Consider the following 21134-nt stretch of genomic DNA (forward strand, 5'->3'; position numbering starts at 1 on the left):
CATCAGTTACTGGACCTATCACTGTGAAATCCGTATTGGCGATCAGAAAGAAGGGAATGGGATCCTTAGTGTTCAAAGAAGTGAGAGTTAAGGAGATGGGAGCTTTAATGTTGGAAAGTAGATAACTTACCCTTCCCTCAACTCCCCCCCTCTACCCCTGGGTGAATTATGGCCTTGATGCGGTTCGGTGGATGTCTTAGGCCAGAGCAAGTCAAGCGCACAAAAGCATAAATCTAGACACCTATAATAGAATGTTGCGGTTGTCAGCTGCCATGTGCGTGACGTCATGCTGACGTCAGGTTCAGCTTCTCTCCCCCCTCTTCCCCCCACCCCCCCATTCCCCCAACTCGCAGACTCATTTGCAAAATTATTTTTCTTTGTTCTGACACAGGTAGCGCATGGCTGTTCTTGCTTGAAGGCTGCCTTCATTAGGGAATAACACGGATATTATCTTGGTGAAACACGGATTATTTACCTTCTAGGATCGGAATGAGTGGCGGGAAGATCTTTTGTTTCAACATTTCTAAATATTTTTCGTGTAAGCTTTTCAGTACACATTATTTTCATCATTTATAATATGCATATTGTGTTTCGAGTCATCGAACTGCTTTCTGTTACTTCGTCTCTCTAAGTTGGCGATGTGTGCTCCCTTCATTAAGAGTAGTTGTTTTGCTAGATAATATCCTCGTGTGTTTTCTGACAAGAGAAATGTTGTGTAGTTATTAGCTTGATTGCTGTGCTAATACTTATGTGCCTGACAATAGACGTGCATGTTCCACCTGCGCCAGATTATACGCGAGTTAATCCCCAAGATGTGGTCGCCTCAGTCATTCGTATGTGTGTGTGTGTGTGTGTGTGTGTGTGTGTGTGTGTGTGTGTGTGTAAAGATATGATTCATACATGTACGTGTAAGACAAGTGTCAATGTTTAGTCGTATTATGGAAATTATGTACATATATATACATAAAATGCGCATGTATAGTGTCTAATATATGTGTATGTGTGAAAGTAGTCTTATGTACGTATGTTGGGTGCACAGAGTCTTGAAGGCGTTGTGATACATGATGATTCAAGCGTGTCATTGATCGTGGTGTGTGGTCCACCGAGAATTATGAATGCTGCGTCATTTATTAATGCTGGAGGAGAGGAGGAATTCTCAGGGCCGGCCGCTCCACGCCACGGCCACACTGACACTTACGCCGGGCCTCGCTCACGCCTGTGTTTTCATGTGGCAAATTGATGGGCGTATAGAGCTGACCACCTGTCCACTAATTCCCGGGCCATTCTTCTTGGCCGCTTTCCTGGTGTGGGTTGTATAATTAATGCCTAATGCCGGCTGCTGTAGCGTGTAATGCGCTGCCTTACACACAAGAATTTATTGCCATCTGGGGAACACTTGAACCGATCCTTTCAAGTACCGTGGCCGCTTTGCCGCTTTGTCTATACTTCCGCTTGGTTCCCTATACAGAGAGGGGGGAGGGGGATCTATGGTGGGGGATCTCGTAGAGTTGAATCACCCACAGGGAGTGTCCAGAATTTCGGGTCGTATGGGGCCATGTGGGTTGGCGCGCTGTTGTCGGGGCGCGTGTTATTTAGCGAGGTGGTGGGTGTTGTTCTGAGGCAACAATGTGATGTGGAAGATGGTTATTTTAGGAGGAGTTCCCTCTATATTTTACTGGAGTATGGCCAGGCTTATAGCTTGGTGGGGGGAGGGTTGTTTCAAGTTGCGAGTAATGCCGTGGTCGATGGTGCTAGCCACCCCCTCTCATACTTGTAGTGGTGTGGCTTGTTGATGGTGCCAGCCACCCACCCTCTCATACTTACTGGTGTGGCTTGTTGATTTTGCCAGCCACCCCTCATACTTCAGCTGGTGTGGCTCGTTGATTTTGCCAGCCGCCCCCCATACTTCAGCTGGTGTGGCTCGTTGATTTTGCCAGCCACCCCTCATACTTCAGCTGGTGTGACTTGTTGATGGTGTCAGCCGCCCCTTGTACCTGTTGCTGGTGTGGTGTATGTACATGTTCATGACATAGTCTGGGTACTGAGTACTGCTGTTTCTGGAAGGACACTTTTACTGCCTCAACGCTATTACTTACCACTGCTACATGCGCTGCTCATGGGGCTCCAAGGGTTACTTGTACTTCAGCTGCTGCTGCTATAATAGCTACTGTTCAAAACGAGTCTCAGAAGATTGTTTATAGTGTATTCCTTAGGACGGTAACGAATAACTGATGATTGTCGACCGTAACTCAGTTATTTGCATATCTTTTTTACTTATGTTCGCTGAGACGACACGGGCGACTGAATTCCCTAATTAAGACCGTCTCATTAACGCTCCGTACACATGTATATAATATATACCCTAGCCTAATCCAGGTCCCATCTTATCAACCAAACCCAAACCCATGAGGAGGATGAACAGCTGGGCTGACTGTGGACCGACGGCAGCAGCAATTATGAGTATAGTTTTATGACGAGTGCAACAGCATGTTCCTTGTGTTGTGAGATTCCTTGTCTTGCCCTCCAAGAGCTTCATTGTTACTCCGTTCTTATGTGTCTTACCCTCTGTCTCCCCATCGCCTGGCCTCACAACACCTTCTTTATTTCCCATTCTTCCCCTTCCTTTCGTCCCCCATGGTATCATCCCCCCCACCACACCCCACCCCTTCATTTCCTCTTTCAGCTCCTCCACCTCACACTCACCTTCTCCCCATCTCTTTCTTGACTATCTCTCGCTGATCTCCACACCCCTCAGACGTTGGCTTGAGCCATTAATCAGTGCAGGTGTTCCCGGCAATAATTTCCCTTCATCTCCGCCATACCTAAGCGCTAATGACTATTTCTCGCTTACTTCCAGAGGGCCTGAGGGAGTATTTCAGCAAGTTCGGTGATATTAATGAAGTGATGGTGATGAAGGACCCAACCACGCGACGCTCCAGGTTAGTCTTATATGTGTCTTTGTGTGTGTGTGTGTGTGTGTGTGTGTGTGTGTGTGTGTGTGTGTGTGTGTAAGTAATTAGTGTCTGGCTGAACCGAACTCAGGAAATGGGTATTGCTGGGTTAGGTTTCTCTCTGTTTTGCTTTTCTCTTCCTTCAGTGTAGAGCGAGCGAGAGAGAGAGAGAGAGAGAGAGAGAGAGAGAGAGAGAGAGAGAGAGAGAGAGAGAGAGAGAGAGAGAGAGAGAGAGTATATACATCCATCATGCATGGGATTGATCTTTTTTATTGTTAGTAATGGGAATTTTAACTATTATACACAGCTGTTATCGCTGCAGATGTCAGAAATTATCCTTGTATATATATTCAAGGTGGCTGTGTGTGTGTGTGTGTGTGTGTGTGTAAAACTGAAGCTCGAGAAAGACGACGTGCAGACAGTGTTAAGAAGTAGGAAAGAAGTCGTGCTTCAATGATGTCACACAGTGCACAGCCTGTGGACTGGTCAGCCCGGTGTCATAACTTGCAGTTTAGAATACTTGATTTTTACGAGGCGACGTTAGTACACGTATTAACACTGTGGGAAGCCGGACCACGGCTGCATGTAAACAAGAAATACATACAGTCTAATAACCCAACAATACACAGGAGCATGGAGGTCCTCCCCTTCCAACACACAATCATTGTCGCCAAGATCTTCGCCAAGAATTTGCATATGTATTGTCAGCTGTAATGATAAGAGACCGGTTGAGCTGTGTTTCTTAAGCCCCAGCGTTGCTTCATGTGTGTTAACATACATAGCTTTAAGAAATGCTGTACTGGCACACAACTTTATATATATATATATATATATATATATATATATATATATATATATATATATATATATATATATATATATATATACACACACACACATATTACATACAACAAGTCCAGCATGATTATTTTCGTAGTATATTTGCAGCAAGAAACTTTATATTTTTTTTTTTTCGAATGGCGTCCCAGAAAGAGCACTTGTAAGAATACTTCAGTGAGAATGATTGAGTCATGCACTTATGTATAACCCAAGGATAACCCATCGTAAGGAGTGAATGATTAAGTAAACGTCTTGACGTTGTGGCACTGTGATAGTTAATGACCTCCCCCCCGCACCCCTCAAGCCAATTATACTGGTTACTGGTTGTAAGGACGAAAATATGCTTGTTACTGTATCGATTCCACACAAAATCAACAAAGGTTGTCCTCATTCAACAAGCAAAAGCCGTAATTATTGTACTCGTAATTACAGTCATCGTTACTCGAATTCCAGACCAAGAGCTTTGGATTCATATGGAAGTATTACACTGACGAAAGTGGGGTTCGTTGAGGCGTGGAAAGTGGAAGGTTAGCCGTGTCCTTGGTGATGAGAAGACAGGGAGTACTTGTTCCCTGGGTCAGGTTGGTGATGTTTTTCGTCTCGTGGCGATTTTGCTGTCCCTGACCTGATTTGGTCGAGTGATGGTATGGTATGGTACGGTTGGCCCCATGTATCTTGATTTGGCGAAAGGTCAGAGTTCATCCAGGTGCTGCTAATTTGTTGAGGTTATTGTATGACTGAAACAATCGAAATATATGTGCGAAGCACCGAATCCTTTTTGAAGCAGCATGTAATGGGCCTCAGTATACGTTCAAAACGTTGTATGCTGGAGACGCATATCTTACCCTAGGCCCATATATAGGCTTAGACCTGACCGTGGTTGAGTTATGTTGGGAGGGAAACGTTAACCTTATACTAACGTGGTGTGACTGGAGAGACCAGTTCAGGGACGTGCACCAAGACCAGTGTGTTGAACACTAATGGTAATTGTGCCGATGATGATGATGATGATGATGATGATGGTAATTGGTTTGTTTGTGGTGATGGCCATGGATGTGTTTTGCTTATTTAGAAGGTGGTGTGGGTGGAGGCGTTGGCCTTACCTGGGGATTAGGGTTTCAAATGGTAATGTACCTGGATTACTGCTTCCTCATTCTGAGATGTTGCACAGGTCCGTATTGAGAGGGGGAATACGTTCAGTGCGATAAAGAGAACGATTATGACAAGGAGGGAAGGGAAAATGGGAAAATGAGTTGGTGTGTCCTGAGGAATCATCACAATAAGAATGAATAGGGTTAGAAACAGAAGAGGGAAGAAAGGGAGTAGGTGGGAAGTGAGAACCTTGAGGAACACCATTCTTTGGTAGGATCAGGTGGTGAAGTCGCTTCATCAACGATTACTGCAATGGGATGGCCAGAGAGGACACTGCTTATAAGGGAACCGAGGGCATCAGAAAAAGTAAAGGAAGGGAGTTTACAAAGGAAAAACTTAGGGGTCACACCCACTTAGATTCCATGGGAGATGTCGAGGGCTTCGACAAACGTTTTGCCAAAAGTCTCAGAAAGTGGAGGGCCAAAGGAGAATCACATTTGAGGAACCCATCAGTTACTGGACCTATCACTGTGAAATCCGTATTGGCGATCAGAAAGAAGGGAATGGGATCCTTAGTGTTCAAAGAAGTGAGAGTTAAGGAGATGGGAGCTTTAATGTTGGAAAGTAGATAACTTACCCTTCCCTCAACTCCCCCTCTCTACCCCTGGGTGAATTATGGCCTTGATGCGGTTCGGTGGATGTCTTAGGCCAGAGCAAGTCAAGCGCACAAAAGCATAAATCTAGACACCTATAATAGAATGTTGCGGTTGTCAGCTGCCATGTGCGTGACGTCATGCTGACGTCAGGTTCAGCTTCTCTCCCCCCTCTTCCCCCCATCCCCCATTCCCCCAACTCTCAGACTCATTTGCAAAATTATTTTTCTTTGTTCTGACACAGGTAGCGCATGGCTGTTCTTGCTTGAAGGCTGCCTTCATTAGGGAATAACACGGATATTATCTTGGTGAAACACGGATTATTTACCTTCTAGGATCGGAATGAGTGGGGGGAAGATCTTTTGTTTCAACATTTCCAAATATTTTTCCTGTAAGCTTTTCGGTACACATTATTTTCATCATTTATAATATGCATATTGTGTTTCGAGTCATCGAACTGCTTTCTGTTACTTCGTCTCTCTACGTTGGCGATGTGTGCTTCCTTCATTAAGAGTAGTTGTTTTGCTAGATAATATCCTCGTGTGTTTTCTGACAAGAGAAATGTTGTGTAGTTATTAGCTTGATTGCTGTGCTAATACTTATGTGCCTTGACAATAGACGTGCATGTTCCACCTGCGCCAGATTATACGCGAGTTAATCCCCAAGATGTGGTCGCCTCAGTCATTCGTAAATCCGAATTATTTTATAACTTATGGGATGACACATAATACGTCATGCAAGCTTGCTCGCGAAATTTAAGAGTAATTATAATTCCCTCATTATAAAGGTGCATGTGCACCGTCATGGAGGCTGGCTTGATTGATTAAGTCATTACCACTAGGCATTTTAAGCCTAGGGTGAAAATTGCCGACATGACAACGTTGTCATTTGTGCGTCTGAGGTCCATTGTCACTGCGTCTTTAATGTGCATTGCTGCATGCCACATGGCATGGTCAGCGGCGATCAGAGGCGGAGGGCGGTCATCACCGACGTTCCTAATGCTTAGGGGTGACTGGTACGACACAGTGCTCGGTCGTCCTCAAGATAATGTGATGTGGTAGATTTGGGGGGTGTAGCCTTCCTCTTCCCCTTTACCACGTCCCACCACCCCTGCTTGGGGTCGTGCGGTTAGTGGGGCTGTCCTGGTGTCTTGACGGGCTAACAGTCCGGTTATAGATGTTATGACTGTTGTCAGAGTCAGGTCCCTGGCAGGCACAGGACCTTGTGTTGTGACGGCCCCGTCCTCTCTGCCTTAGCGAGTTGGGACGCGCTGCCGACTTTGTTGCGCGAATTCGACTCACACGGACAGCCCTGCTAGCTAAGATGACCTGTCAGTTCGCGATTAGGCATGTGTGTGTGTGTGTGTGTGTGTGTGTGTGTGTGTGTCTGTGTAGAGATGATACTTTTTTTTTAAAAGGCGAGATTGGTGCATTCTGTGCTGCTACTTACATAAGTAAACGAGAGAAAGTGATTAACATGGGGGGAGAGGAAGCAAGAAGATCAGGAAGATATTTAAGATCTCAGAGGTGGACGCACGCTTATGTTTAAAGGAAGTCGCGGTGGGAGACGTAAGATGGGAAAGAGTAATGGCAGGTAGGGCTTTCAGACCTTGCCCCCCTCCCTTGATGTTCTCTGTGCATCGGAGTGACGGGAGGCTCCATGTTCTAAGCGATGATGCGTCTATGATGACGCTGGACTGGGTTGACAAGAGTAGGGAAAAAGACAGGGGCAGGAATTGAACATATAATTACATCGCCCAAAAACATTTTGCTGAAAACTTAGAAGTTGGAAAAGTTGATAGAACTTGTAAATAGCCTGCGCTATCTATAATGAATGCCTTCTTTACAGGTAAATTGTATACGGTTATTGCATCATTGTATTATTGGAGTGGATGCTCAGAGAATTGAAAGCACTGGTCTGTTATTTTTTTTTTTTTCTGTTTCCTTAGACTGGATGAATCTTTAAGATGAAAAAATTTCCCTAAGAGTGTCAGTTCACACAGTCACACACTTCTTGAGGTCATGATGGATCCGTGAGAGAAGTGCATTCGATAAAGTTGGAAAAGAGAAAGAAAAGGAATACGAGAGTGGGACTTTAACTCCACATGGCCCACAAAGACTTCAGGAAATCAATGTGGTTCGACACGTACAGGAAGACTGGGATTGGTGTGATGGAAGAATTCGACATCAGAGGAAGATTGAAGGTGACAGTCATTAGCAAACGTCACAAATTGTGCTTCATAAAGGACGAACTGGCCTTCGAAATCATCACTGGCTTTCCTTAACCAGACGGGTTAAAGCCGGGCGGGGGTTCTGTCACCGCTTCCGTTCTTAGCATACATGGGCCAGGGCATCAGGGCGTTTAATGAGAGAAATCCTTTTGAAGCGATGCAGAATGTTAATGGCAACCTGTTGATGATATCATTCTGGCAGACAATTATGGTTTCTAAGAATAAACGAGATTATGATATGGATCTTTGGGAACAACTGGTGTGAAGTACGAACTTAAAACAGACGTTTGGGGCAGTCGTAAAGCAGACAGTCATGAGATATTTTCACCATAAATAAAACGGGCTAAATACTCCTTTCCGAAAATGTTCAGAAGATACAGTACGATACAGACGAATTACCCCAGAAATGGCTGTTTACACGAAGCTGCCTGGCAATGTCTTGAGTGTCCAGCCACACATCGTGGTACAACAAGAGTATTATGAGATGTTTAGGTACATCTGTCTCATGTATTTCCTGATGAATAGTTACATATAACTTTCTATTTTCTTGTGTTTTGTTAATTTTAAGGGTTAGCCTCTTGCATTGATACATTTAACCCATTAAATTGGCAAGGAATTGTTTCTCAAATTGGTAACATTCGCTTCTCGTGCCGGTAGGATGTTACTAGATCGGTAGGATTATCTTCTTGAATCGGTAAGTGCTTCAGGATTGGCGAGCATGCTGCATGGACTGGTGGTATGCGTGTATATTTGTGTGTGTGTGTGTGTGTGTGTGTGTGTGTGTTGTTGTTGGTCTTCATTCTCTTGCTACAACTGGTAACTTTAACATTTAGCTTATAGTTTGTGTAAAGTATTTATGTATAGTTTTACAGTCTCGGGCATTCTCGCATTCTGCCTTCGCCAGAACACCTCCTCCTCTACTCCTCGTTTGTTTACATATTTGAAGAGGTTGTTTTCCGTGAGCAGATGGTCCCGTCTCTCGATGGCAAGCGCTCCTTAACTGTGAATATGATCTTTGTTTGTTCGTGACGTTTGCACGTCCTAAATATTGCGACGGTGGCGTTTTCTCGTCCTGAATATTGCGACTGTGGCGTTTTCTCGTCCTGAATATTGCGACTGTGGCGTTTTCTCGTCCTGAATATTGCGACTGTGGCGTTTTCTCGTCCTGAATATTGCGACTGTGGCGTTTTCTGTAGCGTTTTAGAATGAATCCTTCCCCTTAACGTCAGGCGTACGGTTGATGGCCTTCGTACCTTCGGTATCTGAATGGCTTCGAACGCGATATCGTAAACCCTTGTCTACGATGTCTTACCCTCTGTGTAATGCTTTATGGCCTTGCGCACGATATCTGAACGTCCTTTGTACATTGAATGATCTTGACCTTTGCATTGGGTGATGTCCTGCTCACGCTATCATCAACACCTTGCGTACTCTTATCTTATCCATTTGTACGTTATCTCAATGACTTGCGCACGATAGCTTTATCCTCCTCTATTCTTTAATCCTCATTACCGTATTACGTTGTAAATGCGATGTTTTGACGTATCGCAGAGATTTCGAGTTACATTGATTACAACTTTACCAAAATGAGAAATGATTTTACGTGGGCGTCTGAGTATCGTCCAGCAGGACAGCTTGTCTGGCATTAGGCAGTGGGGTATCGTTCTTACAAGACAGATACATATATTCGTACACAACAAGATCTGGGTCGTCTTAGAAGTATCTATAACGCTTCCTGACATTCCAGCAAACCGTACGCCATGCATTATGTGACAACGTGACACGTCGTCGTACATCAAGCATTTGCGTTTCGTGCTTATGGGGGAAATGTCATCGTACATCTGGTGTTACAGTATTGCGCTGGCGGGACACGTAGTCGTACACTAGGCATTATTATCGTGCCGGGAAAAGTTTATTGTACGCCGGGCATGAAATTATCGTGCTGGCGTGACGAGTTTTCGTGCCCCTGACATTTGAGTGTTGTACTGGTAGGACAAGTAGTCGTACTTCAGGCATTGTTGTGCTAATGAGAAGAGTTATCGTACCACGAATATTGGAGTATCGTGCTGGCGGGAAAAGTTGTCGTGCATGGGGCGTAAGAATATGATATTAGCAGGACAACTAGTCGTACACCGAGCATTAGAGTACAGTATAATGCTGACTGGATAAGGTTATCGTACACAGGACATTAGAGTATCGTACCGGCGGGACAAGTTGTCGAACCCCAGGCAGTACAGTATCGGATTGGCCGGACAGTGTGTCCCACTGAGATCGTCCTTCACTAGGGCGGCGGCGGACGTCTGCCGGCTCTCCTCCAGATCGGTTTTGACGTAGGTTTAATAATAGCTTGTTTTTGAACACTGTTTTTTATGACTTTGTTGTTTTTAAGATCATCGAGGCGTGGCAGGGGGAATTATCTCATTACTGACGTGTCGCCTGTAATTTGGCCTCGGGGGGGAAAAAAGGGGGAAGACTCGTTGTTGTTGCCTGAGGACGCATGCGCAGGAAAGTACCAGATGCGGATTATGTGCTAACAGATGCCCCAAGCACATGCGCAGTAAAAGGTTTCCACACCGTGTGCGCGGGAAAATTACCTGGTACACAGAGTGCCTCGCAAATTGATAAAACATGAAGCATACTACGCTGATGTGTAAATATGGATACACTCGACGTGATAAATATATGCAGCATATTCTCTGCTCCGAAGAGATATGAGGAATTTCGCTGCGCCAAAGATATGACATAGTATAATGTGCCGAAAATATGAGACATAGCCGTGCGCCCAAAATACCAAGACGTATGCTGTGCGCCCAGAGTTAGAGAGGGCGCACTTAAGACTTCAGAAAAGCCATCAACACCCCGAGTCGCAGGCTACCAACACATGTTGTCAAAACTACCACCACCTTTTTCCTCTAGCTCTCCAGCGGCTGGTTGTCACCAGCGCTGACAGCAGAGACTTTTCCCTTCCCTCAAGATGTAGGAGCTACGTTATGCCCCTTGAAGAATAGTAGGCTCCAGGCGATGTGTGTGTGTGTGTGTGTGTGTGTGTGTGTGTGTTTATGTGTGTGTGTGACAAACTGTCGTGTTGGGGTTATATGTGTATTGGTAAATAGATATACATTGAGAGAGAGAGAGAGAGAGAGAGAGAGAGAGAGAGAGAGAGAGAGAGAGAGAGAGAGAGAGAGAGAGATTACTTTCTTCTTGCGAATACTGACGACTTGATTTTGGCAGAAGTCGGGGTTAGCGCGTCGGTGTCACCGCAGGAAAATGATAGATTTGAGGAGAACGCGTCGCGTGAGTCACGTGTTGTCACGCGTTATGTGTGCTAGATGAAGAGATTGTACGTTTGTGGAGTGAATGGCAGCGGGTCACGTGCGGGTGGGGGACAGAGTGTAAAAGACAGCTACTAGGTCCTAGGGAGTAGAACTTGACAGCTCCTGAAATGCTGGCTCACCTCACAGGGGTCATTAACCCTTCCAATACTCAGAGAGAGAGAGAGAGAGAGAGAGAGAGAGAGAGAGAGAGAGAGAGAGAGAGAGAGAGACTCCCCGTTATATATTGATCAAAAGGTCATTGTTTTCATGATCGTTTTGGCTGTTTTTGTTCAGGTCAGCCTGCCAATGTGGATGCTCACCCACCTCCCGTTCTCCTTAACCGTTCACCTGTTCGTGTAAATCCCGTTAACATTCACGGTCTTTTACGCGTAAAGAATAGAAGGCGCAGCTCACCTCATCCCTTCACCTGTTCACCTAAATCCCATTACCATTGCGGCCTCTGCGCCTGAGAATAGAAGAACTATGCATTTTGAGTGATATCTCTGCGGATGGGACGGTTTGGTTGATGGGGGGGAAAAAGCGGTAACTTTTGTCGTAAAGGAAGGGTTAGATTTTGATGATGGTTTTGATTGTTTTATTGTGTGTGTGGGGGGGCGGGGGATTATGGTGTGTGTGTGTGTGTGTGTGTGTGTGTGTGTGTGTGTGTGTGTGAGGGCAGTTTATAGGATAATGGTGTTTGTGGTGAGGGGTGGTTACGAACGGCCTGTTAGCCAGTTATGGGTGGGGGATCGCATTTTAATTGGAATTGGGGCCGGGATAGGTGTCGGCGGGTGATTAATGGGTGACTATAAGGGGGAATAATATGCAGATATTCATTAGGGGGGGGGGTGAGAAATTGATGGTTCGAGGTTACTAATATTCTGGTATCAGTTTAGCATGGACGTGTCCCGGAATCCCAATAAGTTTCATTAAATCTTAAACTCCCACAGAGGGAGAGGTATATTTATGAGGCTCTTATGGGGGATTTATGTCTGGGGGGAGGTGGGTGGGGTGGTTAGTGTCATTCATCCATGGTTTGGCTCACACTGCTGTGGGGGGGGGGGGGTAGACTCGGCAGCTGATGAATTTTGTGGGCTGGGTAAGGTCTTTGGGGGGGGAGGAGAGGGAGGAGATAAACGAAGGGAATGGAGAGTGTTTAGTTAAGAGAAAGGGCTTGGGAGGTACTGGGGAGTGTAGATGAGTAGGTATGACGAGGATAAGGGGAAGGGAAAGTGAGGAGACTGGGGTTAGGGGAAGGAAAGGGGGAGTAAGGACGAGGGGAGGGGATAGGAAAATATAAGGGGAAATTTTTCAGTTTTTGAGTTGAATGTGTTGGAAGCTATTATATGTTGTTTGCACAGTTTTTTTTTTTTTTTTTGCTCTGCCATGCCTTACTGATAAGACTGTTTATATTGTTTATAAGGCTCTGATATCTCTGAGACATTGATATTGATAAGGCTCTGCTGTCTGTAAGGCTTATAAGCTTCACGCAGGAGCCCAGTATCTACATAGCTCCGATGCTTATAAGGCTCTGCTGAGGATATCGTTGAACTTACTGTTTTCTACGCAATATCTCAACTACTCAGTAATATTTGGCCTCTTGTGGAAATACGTCCATAACTTTTTTCTCGTTCAAACACATACAAAGGCCGTGGCAAAGGCTACGTTTGAAAAGGCTGCATGAGCCAAAAATGGAAATGATTTCAGTGGCTCAGTATCGTGCTTATTAATGCCCAGTATTTAAATTGAAATATTTGTAATGTTGATTGAGTAAGGCTGAAGCATTTGTATATAGCAGCAACCTGGCCATACCTGGTGATTGCAACTCATTGCCGGTCATAATACTGTACAAGGATTGACCCTCATTTACCGATATCTTTGAAATAGATTTTATCGTTCCAAGTAATTTCAAATGTTTGTGCAGTAATTGAGCCGTTCTTGATAATTAGCGTCGGTATATTTTGTAATACTTGATAATTAAACGAAGTCCGTAATACTTACATGAAGCCAGTGTTCAGTAATTGAATTAATTATTACTTAAACGAGATAGCGAATTCTCTCATGTAATATGTAATGCGTACGTTCATTACTTAAATACTTAAGTAAGATTCTTAAGTTCATCAGGTCACCGGGGTCGGTACGGAAGTGCTTACCCAACAAAAACTTAATACTTAAATAAAAGTGTCTAACTTAGATTAAAAGTGCCTGTCTTAAATTAAAAGTGTCTATCTTTACACATAGAGTCATCAGTTTATTTTTTATCCACAGAAGCGCTTTGAAAAACCACTAATTTAGAGTTTATAGTCGTGGTATTTAAATCTTATTAATGGTTATAGCCGAATTTAATGTGGTGTCCCTCAGAATAGGTGCAGGTGATATTTCACCTGTCAACCCTGGGTTAATGTGCCGTACTGTATGGTCGTTTTTAGTCTCAATCTGACTGTCTGTGTCTCTCCCCCCTTCTTGTCTCTGCCTTTACCCCTTTCCCTCTCGCGACGTAGGATATAAATGTAGCACAGATCATGGTAACACCGTGTCAGATATGAGCTAGGAAAAGGGGTGGTGGGGTAAGGGAACTAGTGTTAAGCGCAGAATTTAGCGCTTAACGCTTGGAACTCTAGAGGAGGAGGGGAGGTTTGAGGGTGTTCTATCCCCCCACCATTTATCACCGATCTCAGAACTTGGACGGGAGTTTACACACATTCGCCAGGGCTGCCACAAGAAGTTGCTGAAGACTCGTACCGTCGTGCTCAAGGGGTCGTACCGTCGTGCTCACGGGTCGCACCGTCGTGCTCAAGGGTCGCACCGTCGTAGCATTGAGTCGCACCGTCGTGCTCAAGGGTCGTACCGTCGTGCTCAAGGGTCGCACCGTCGTGCTGAAGGGTTGTACCGTCGTGCTGAAGGCTCGCACCTATTCGCCCAAGGGTTGAACCGTCGTGTTCATGGGTCGTACCGTTGTGGTACCACTTGTTTGAGGAGGAGGGTGGTTGGTGATGCCTACGTCACCTGCAGATTATCGACTATTGGACGCTGAAAGAATCTGGGTTAAACACCGACAGTATAGTGAGTTAACTCGCAGAAATGGTAAGATGAGTGCTGACGCTCGTATTGAGTTCGGTGTCACCTAGATGCCAGCATGATCGCTGATACTTCTTGTAGACAACTCTGAGTCAGCTCTTAAAGCGCTGACTCTTGTCTTAGTGAGTTCGCTCTCAAAGACAAGGTTAAAGTGCAGACACTCTTGTCTCAGTGGGTTAGTGTAAGACAAGGTTTAAGTGCTGACACTTGCCCCGAGTGGTTTAACGCTCATATACAGACATAGTTAAGTGCCCATACTCATCCCAGTGAGTTACTGCTGATATAAAGACCGGATTAAGTGCTGGCGCTTATCTTAAGGGGGTTCTCCCTGAAATTAAGACAAGTCAAGTGCTAACACGTATACCAGTTAAGTTTGCGTTTCAACAAATTGGGATTAATCGCTGACATTTTGTTCCAGCGAGTTAGCGCTCGAGTGATTCGTAGAGTAAGTGCTGACATTTGCCCCCAGTAGATCAGCGCTTAAAGAAGAGGGGGAGGGGGGGGTGGAGAAAATAAGCGCTGCCGCTCGCCTCGTTGAGTGAGCGAGCTCCCAGAATTCGGTCATGGCGCGAAGAGATACCTGTATGTCAGCCCGCCAGCTGATCACCGCCGTTTTTTTCGAGGTAATTACTCTACTTTACGATTTCATTTTTATTCTCTCAACTCCCCGTTTATTGGCCAAGCCATCTAAGAATACGTAGGTCTCCGTAAACGTTGAAGCTTTAACAGAGAATGACACAATATTGGAGGCCATTGTGGGCTGTTGACGTTGCCATTACCGGGCGATAAATTTTGGAATAAAAACAAGTTGTGTGGTATTTTTTTTCGTATCTGCTGATGGCCGCGTTGAAAACTCCAAGAATTGCGTTATTTATCAAGACTGAAGCGCTCCGCGGTGTCAGAGGAAACTCCACATCATGAAAGTCCGTGCGATCAATGCAGTTTATATTATAGAGAAGGTAATTTAGATGGAAATGTATAGGCGGATGAAAGGTGTTAGGGTATTTGCCCCGCCACAGTCGATCGTTCTTGTCACATCTCGGCTCGGCGCACGTGACCGTGACGTCACGGGGTGGGCGGGGCCGTGGACATGACGTAGGATGACGTCACACACCTGGCTGTTCCCCAGCTTGTGGCCAGATTAGTGATTTTGACTCATACTGAAATGTGTTGCACGCGCTACCTGGGGGTTTGGCCTCTCTGGGGTTACTAAATATACACCCTGCTATTGCTAAAGTCATTTCTTTTCAATGGATTCCTCGTTAGTTTTTTTTTTCTTCATATTTTTTTTTCATTTAACAGCCGTTGCGTATCACGTAAATTCTCCCTGTGATCCAATGTGATCAGTAAATTGGGTTATCGTTTGAGGGTGCACTGCGCGTGGGGACTAGGGGGTTGGCGGCACAGTGCTGGCACTCAGTGTAGACCGTATGGTAGCGCCTGGTGTGTCAGGTTATTGCAGTCGATGAGAGAATACCACTTGTGGCGTGGGTTAGCACGTATATATATATTTTTTTTTATGACTGTTGGCCCGGGCCATGGATGTGCCATGGCCATTATGGAGGTTACCCTGGCACTCTGTCCCGGCTTGGCTTGGCACCTTAGCGTCCGCTGGCATCATCACTTGGGGCGCCCCCCCCCTCACGAGGTCCCTGGGATTGATCCTTGTCCTCGATGTCGCAATGGCATAATTGGGTTTACTCACTTGCAACACCGCTGGCACCGAGTTATCATCACCCTGGCACCTTCAGTCCGACGACCATGGCAGCGTTGCTCAGGGCACCATGGCACCCTCAGTCTGACGACCATGGCAGCCACCATGGCACCCCACACACCCACAGTCAGACACAGCCATGGCACCATAACCCAGGACACCTTGTCACCCATATCTAGACCACCATCGTGCCTTATTTTAAACGCCATGGGACCCCCCCCCCCACTCTGACACCACCGTGGCATTCTTGCACCACTGTGGCATCTTTGCCCCGGCTGCCGTGATATAATGACATACTCAAGCCACCAAGGCAGCTCTTAATATCGTAGTTGCATACTCATTGAGGCCACCATAGCACTGTACGGGACACAAGTGTGAACAAGCTGCGGCACTGTACCAGTATAGGTAAGCCGCATGCGGTACTGTACCAGTGTGAACGAGTCGGTGTACTGTCCAGTTCGAGTTAGTATGGCTAGTTCTCACGCCATGGTTGTTACGGCGGCGAGGAGGTGGTGGGGGGAGGGGGACGATTCCCAGAACTCCCCCTCCTCCCTCCTACTCACCGCTACTCCCCCTGCCCAACCCCATCCCTTACGTCTCCCACCCCACCGCCCCAAAAAACCACCCCACACACCCCCTCCGTAACCTCACCCACACCACCCCCATCCACTCGCTCCCTTACCTCTTGCCCACCGCTCCTAACCTCCCCTTCCCCCCTCGTTCACACGACAGGTCTGTAGCCTGGTCGACAGAGCAAGCCCTCCCCAGCGCCTCTGTTATTATAAACTTCACGTTAACGGGATTCATGGGGGGAGGGAATTAGACCTGATTTTCGTCCTACTTATTACTATAGAATGTGAGTCAACGTATTGAACGTTCACATCTATTTATGATCATGCGAATCAATAGGTCATAATGAGAGTAATAGAGTTTTGTGCTAATCAAAACAGTGTTAATGAATAGGCTTAATTACAGCTTCATCTCTTCATTACACGCAACAAAAGGACGCGCTGGGATGGACTGTGCATATGTAAATTTAATTATCAAAAATAGTGGACTGAACATTTCCAAATACAGAAAATGCAGAAATGTAACACAAATAATTCGTCGAGTGGTCGAGGCGAGTCTGAAAGTCGATTCACGATTGATCTGTCGAGTGTGGACGGTGGCAACTATGAATGAAATACCCATAAATCTTGCCCCAGTGCCGGTCTCTGTATTGACCTGATGCGTGGCTCACCCCGGGCTACAGTGGTACAGGTAGCCAGGCCAGACTGGTGGCTCTGTAGCTAACTACACCACCACCCTCGGTCAAGGCCAGCCCTTACAGTCCGTCAGCCCCGGTAGATTGGTAGCGCCCCCGTCAGCCCCGGTAGACTGGAAGCGCCCCCTAACTCACCCTGGTCATGGCTAGGATTACACAGTCGGGTGTAGACGCGCTCGCCTCACCCAACAGGTCACACGATAGTTGGTCTGTATCATACTTCACTTCTCTTTGTGGCTATTGTTAATCCCTCATCGCCGAGGTATTTCTCGTGAGTATGAAAGTCGGGATGTAGTGTATCTTTAACTCCTCCGTATGGGTTCAGTTGTCAGTCAGGACGTCAGTCAAGGCTTGAAAAGGAATGAGGTTCAGCCAGCGGCTCCTGCCAGGGGAACCCTGATGTAGGACTTGAGGCGAAAGGGCCCTGCTTGGACGCTCCTGGCAGGGGTGGAAACCGTCGTGGAAGGATCGATCGCCTCCCCCATCCTTGACCGTAAAAGTCTTCGTTGATGATCCAATTTCCCCTGATCAAGTTATGACAGCATTACATTACAGTTTGGAGGTAATCGAACGGAATGGACCTGAGGCATTCAGTGATACGGTCCGGCGCGATTGACTCTAACGTCAACTCGAAGTCAGCCAGACGACCGCTGCCGGAGATCGATGATGGATTGGTATAATTTAAGATTTAGAAATCTGCTCCCCCGAATACCCGAATGTGTCTTGAATGCAGTTCCTGCCATGAATGCCGGGCGAACCTGCTTTTGTTAAGGAGTGTTTTAGAATGTTGATGTATAAACACGTCGTTTGAGTTTTCCTGACTATATGCATATATATATATATATATATATATATATATATATATATATATATATATATATATATATATGTGTGTTTGTTTCATTTTTGTTACAGATGATGCATCCACTCCTGCGTCATAACTCCTAGTTTTAGTCTGTTAAATTACCAGATATATCATCTCAGTTCATTCTATCCTGACCTGAAATCTGCCCATAACTTGACTACTTTAACCTGCTCTGCCCAAGCTGGTCCCTCTTCCCACAATTTAGCCCTAACCCCCGTCTTAACGGACCGTGCTCTATCGTCTTCTACGCCATCTACCTTAACCCAGTTGAATTCCCAGTTATAACCCCGTATATCCCATACCTGACATCTGGCCTTTAACCTACACAATCGCGTGACTTTACTTCCTGCCGTTATCCTGCCTTGATCTGCCGTTATCCTGCCTTGACCTACCGTTATCCTGCCTTGATCTGCCGTTATCCTACCTTGACCTACCGTTATCTTGCCTTGACCGACCGTTATCCTGCCTTGACCTACCGTTATCCTGCCTTGACCTGCCGTTATCCTGCCTTGACCTGCCGTTATCCTGCCTTGACCTACCGTTATCCTGCCTTGACCTGCCGTTATCCTGCCTTGACCTACCGTTATCCTGCCTTGACCTACCGTTATCCTGCCTTGAGCTGCCGTGTCATCCTTGGTGTACCGTATCGTATGATGTTTACGTCTTGATCACGATGGAACGACGACGTTTGAGCTCGGAAGTTAACGACCCTTGAGCGTGGTTGTACGACCCATGACCATCATTCAGGATCAGGGTCAAAAGACGAGAGTGTCATACAACCCGATGGTCGTATCGTCGTGCTCATGTGTCATGTGGTCGTGCTCAAGGGTCACACGGACGTGCTCAAGGGTCACACGGACGTGCTCAAGGAATTTCCCAGACATGTAACAACGTCATACCCACTTTGACCCCCCTTACCCTGGGCTGACCTTCTCCGACCTAATCCAGGTAACTTGACCCATCCAGCTTTAGCTTGACCTTTACCGCCACGAGATGCCGCTAACTACAGCTTCTCTGTGGATGTATTTTTTTTCTCTTCAAAATAATCTTTAGATTGTTGAAGTTAATCATGCATAGATCTTTTGTGTCTCGAAATAACACATATAAGGTCAGTCTGCCGTGTAAGATGTTGTATATTTTGTTGTTGTGGGTTGTAAGAAGCAGAAGTAATGTGTATAGATGGGACGCAGTGGCCAAAGGAAGGCTAAACGGACGTAGAGTGGATTGGGATATTCTTGGATCTCCATGGGACGTAGATTGACAGATTATAATTTTAGTTATTAGGGAGGTCTTCATTGTGACTGTAGAGGGCGACGAAGAGGAGCCGGGAGGGGAAGGGGAGGTGGCTAGAAGTCCTTCATCCACCCCCCTCCCCTCCCCTCTTCCCTCCATAATATAACTTTTTTTTTAAGTGGGAAGAGGAGCCAAGCGATGATATTTTTCTTCCGGGTCAGACGTGTGTGTTTCTCTGTAAGGCTCAGCAGGCGAGCATCTTAAGACTTGTGTGTACGTATGTGTGTTGCTTCCACCGCGCCTTCCTGTGCATTCTTTTTCTCTCATACTTTCTCGCTATTTCCCCCGTGAGTGAGGCAGCGTCCAGAACAGATGACTGAGCTTCAGAGGAAAAACGATTCTCATTTGGTTCTTTCCTTTGTTCCTCCGTTTGGAAACAAATGCAGGAGGGAAGGATTTTCAGCTCCCTCCCGCCCCTCTTGGTCGCCTTCTAAGACACGCAGGAGATACGTGGGCAGTATTCTTTCTCACCTATCCCCAGGAATCATATATATATATATATATATATATATATATATATATATATATATATATATATATATATATAACCTCGTATTTTTTATTATGGTCATTATTCATTCCGTAAAATAAGCAGGTTGCTTGGGGCGAGGTTTATGAGTTAATTAACAGAAATATGTAAACTCAGGTCTTGTCTGTAGTTTTTAAGTTATAGAGAACAAAGAAGGCTTTATTTTGCTTCTTGTTATACTAGGTCGTATTTTAGCCAGACTTCCCACTTTATAGTAAAAGAAATAGGAGAATTATGAAGAAATATAAGGCTGAGTTGATATCAAGCTGAACTCACTGGCTTATACGATTTTGTCCTTGAAGATGATATGTGCAATGATTTGGAGGGACGCCTTACAAACCCCGTCTGGAAACGTTTTTGCAAACTCCTCCGATTGGCAGTAGACGGAGGAAATTATGACCGTCTGTTGATTTGCTTAAAGAATTATTTCAATATCTTGTAAAACACAAAGAATAAAGAGAACATGTCTTTTCTCTCTTCTGTATTGGTCGAGTTCACAAATAAAATAGGTGCTTTGTTGCTGTAACTTGCGTACTTTCTCTCTTGAGAGAGAGAGAGAGAGAGAGAGAGAGAGAGAGAGAGAGAGAGAGAGAGAGAGAGAGAGAGAGAGAGAGAGAGAGACCTTTTTCTTGCTAAGGATGGATATCTGTCTTGTGCTGGCTTCTATACATCCTCGTACTGTCTTGAGGGGCAACAAGGGCTGCTTGCCTCTCCAGGTGGAAACGTTACGTTGGCGGCCACTGTACACAATCGATGAAGACGGGAACGCCAGTGTAAGCTGACTGTCAGGATGTGTCCGGGAGAAGGTCGCTGTCGACAGTTGGAACCAGATGGTGTGGGGAGGGAGAGGGAGAGAGAAGGACGAAGGGACGAGTGACGCCGACGGGAAGTGAGCGAAGACAGGGAAGTCAATGAAGACGGCGAAGTGAATGAAAGAAGAATGGCAGCGGCGATGGCAGATGCCCTCGTAATATTTGCCCGGCTCCCGCCTAGCGCTAACAAGACTCCCTTGTGTAAACATGACAGCGTTGTAAGGGAGGCTCTGGCCTGGAGGGGACCGGGCTGAGTAGGAGGAGGACGAGGACAGGGATGGAGGAAGAAGAGGTTTAACGTCTCTGAGAAAAGGGTTTAACAGGGTTAGGGTACGCGGACCAGAGGTTTGGGTATACTGTTGAGAGATATTTGATTGCGTTAGAGTGCGTATACTGAGGGGTGGGTCTGATGTACAACGACTGAGGTAGAGTGAATACTTGGAAGTTATAGGCGTAGTGTTTAAGGTTGGAGTGGCTCACGGAGCGTAGTTAGGGGTTT

The 21134-nt window shown here is 45.9% G+C and overlaps 1 protein-coding gene across 8 annotated transcripts in view; it reads left to right on the forward strand.

Moving 5' to 3' along the window:
- Rbp6 (RNA-binding protein 6) overlaps positions 1 to 21134 on the forward strand; it is a 1275347-nt gene that overhangs the window by 79707 nt on the left and 1174506 nt on the right. For 7 of the 8 annotated variants that reach the window (XM_071679107.1, XM_071679104.1, XM_071679103.1 and 4 more), the window contains exon 3: positions 2858 to 2939. The exons of the other annotated variant lie outside the window; for it this stretch is intronic. In XM_071679107.1, the coding sequence (XP_071535208.1) occupies positions 2858 to 2939 (82 nt within the window). The remainder of the gene's footprint in view (positions 1 to 2857; positions 2940 to 21134) is intronic. 8 annotated transcript variants of the gene reach the window in all.

This window comes from Panulirus ornatus, chromosome 29 (assembly GCF_036320965.1).
Source record: "Panulirus ornatus isolate Po-2019 chromosome 29, ASM3632096v1, whole genome shotgun sequence".
NCBI classification, from domain to species: domain Eukaryota; kingdom Metazoa; phylum Arthropoda; class Malacostraca; order Decapoda; family Palinuridae; genus Panulirus; species Panulirus ornatus.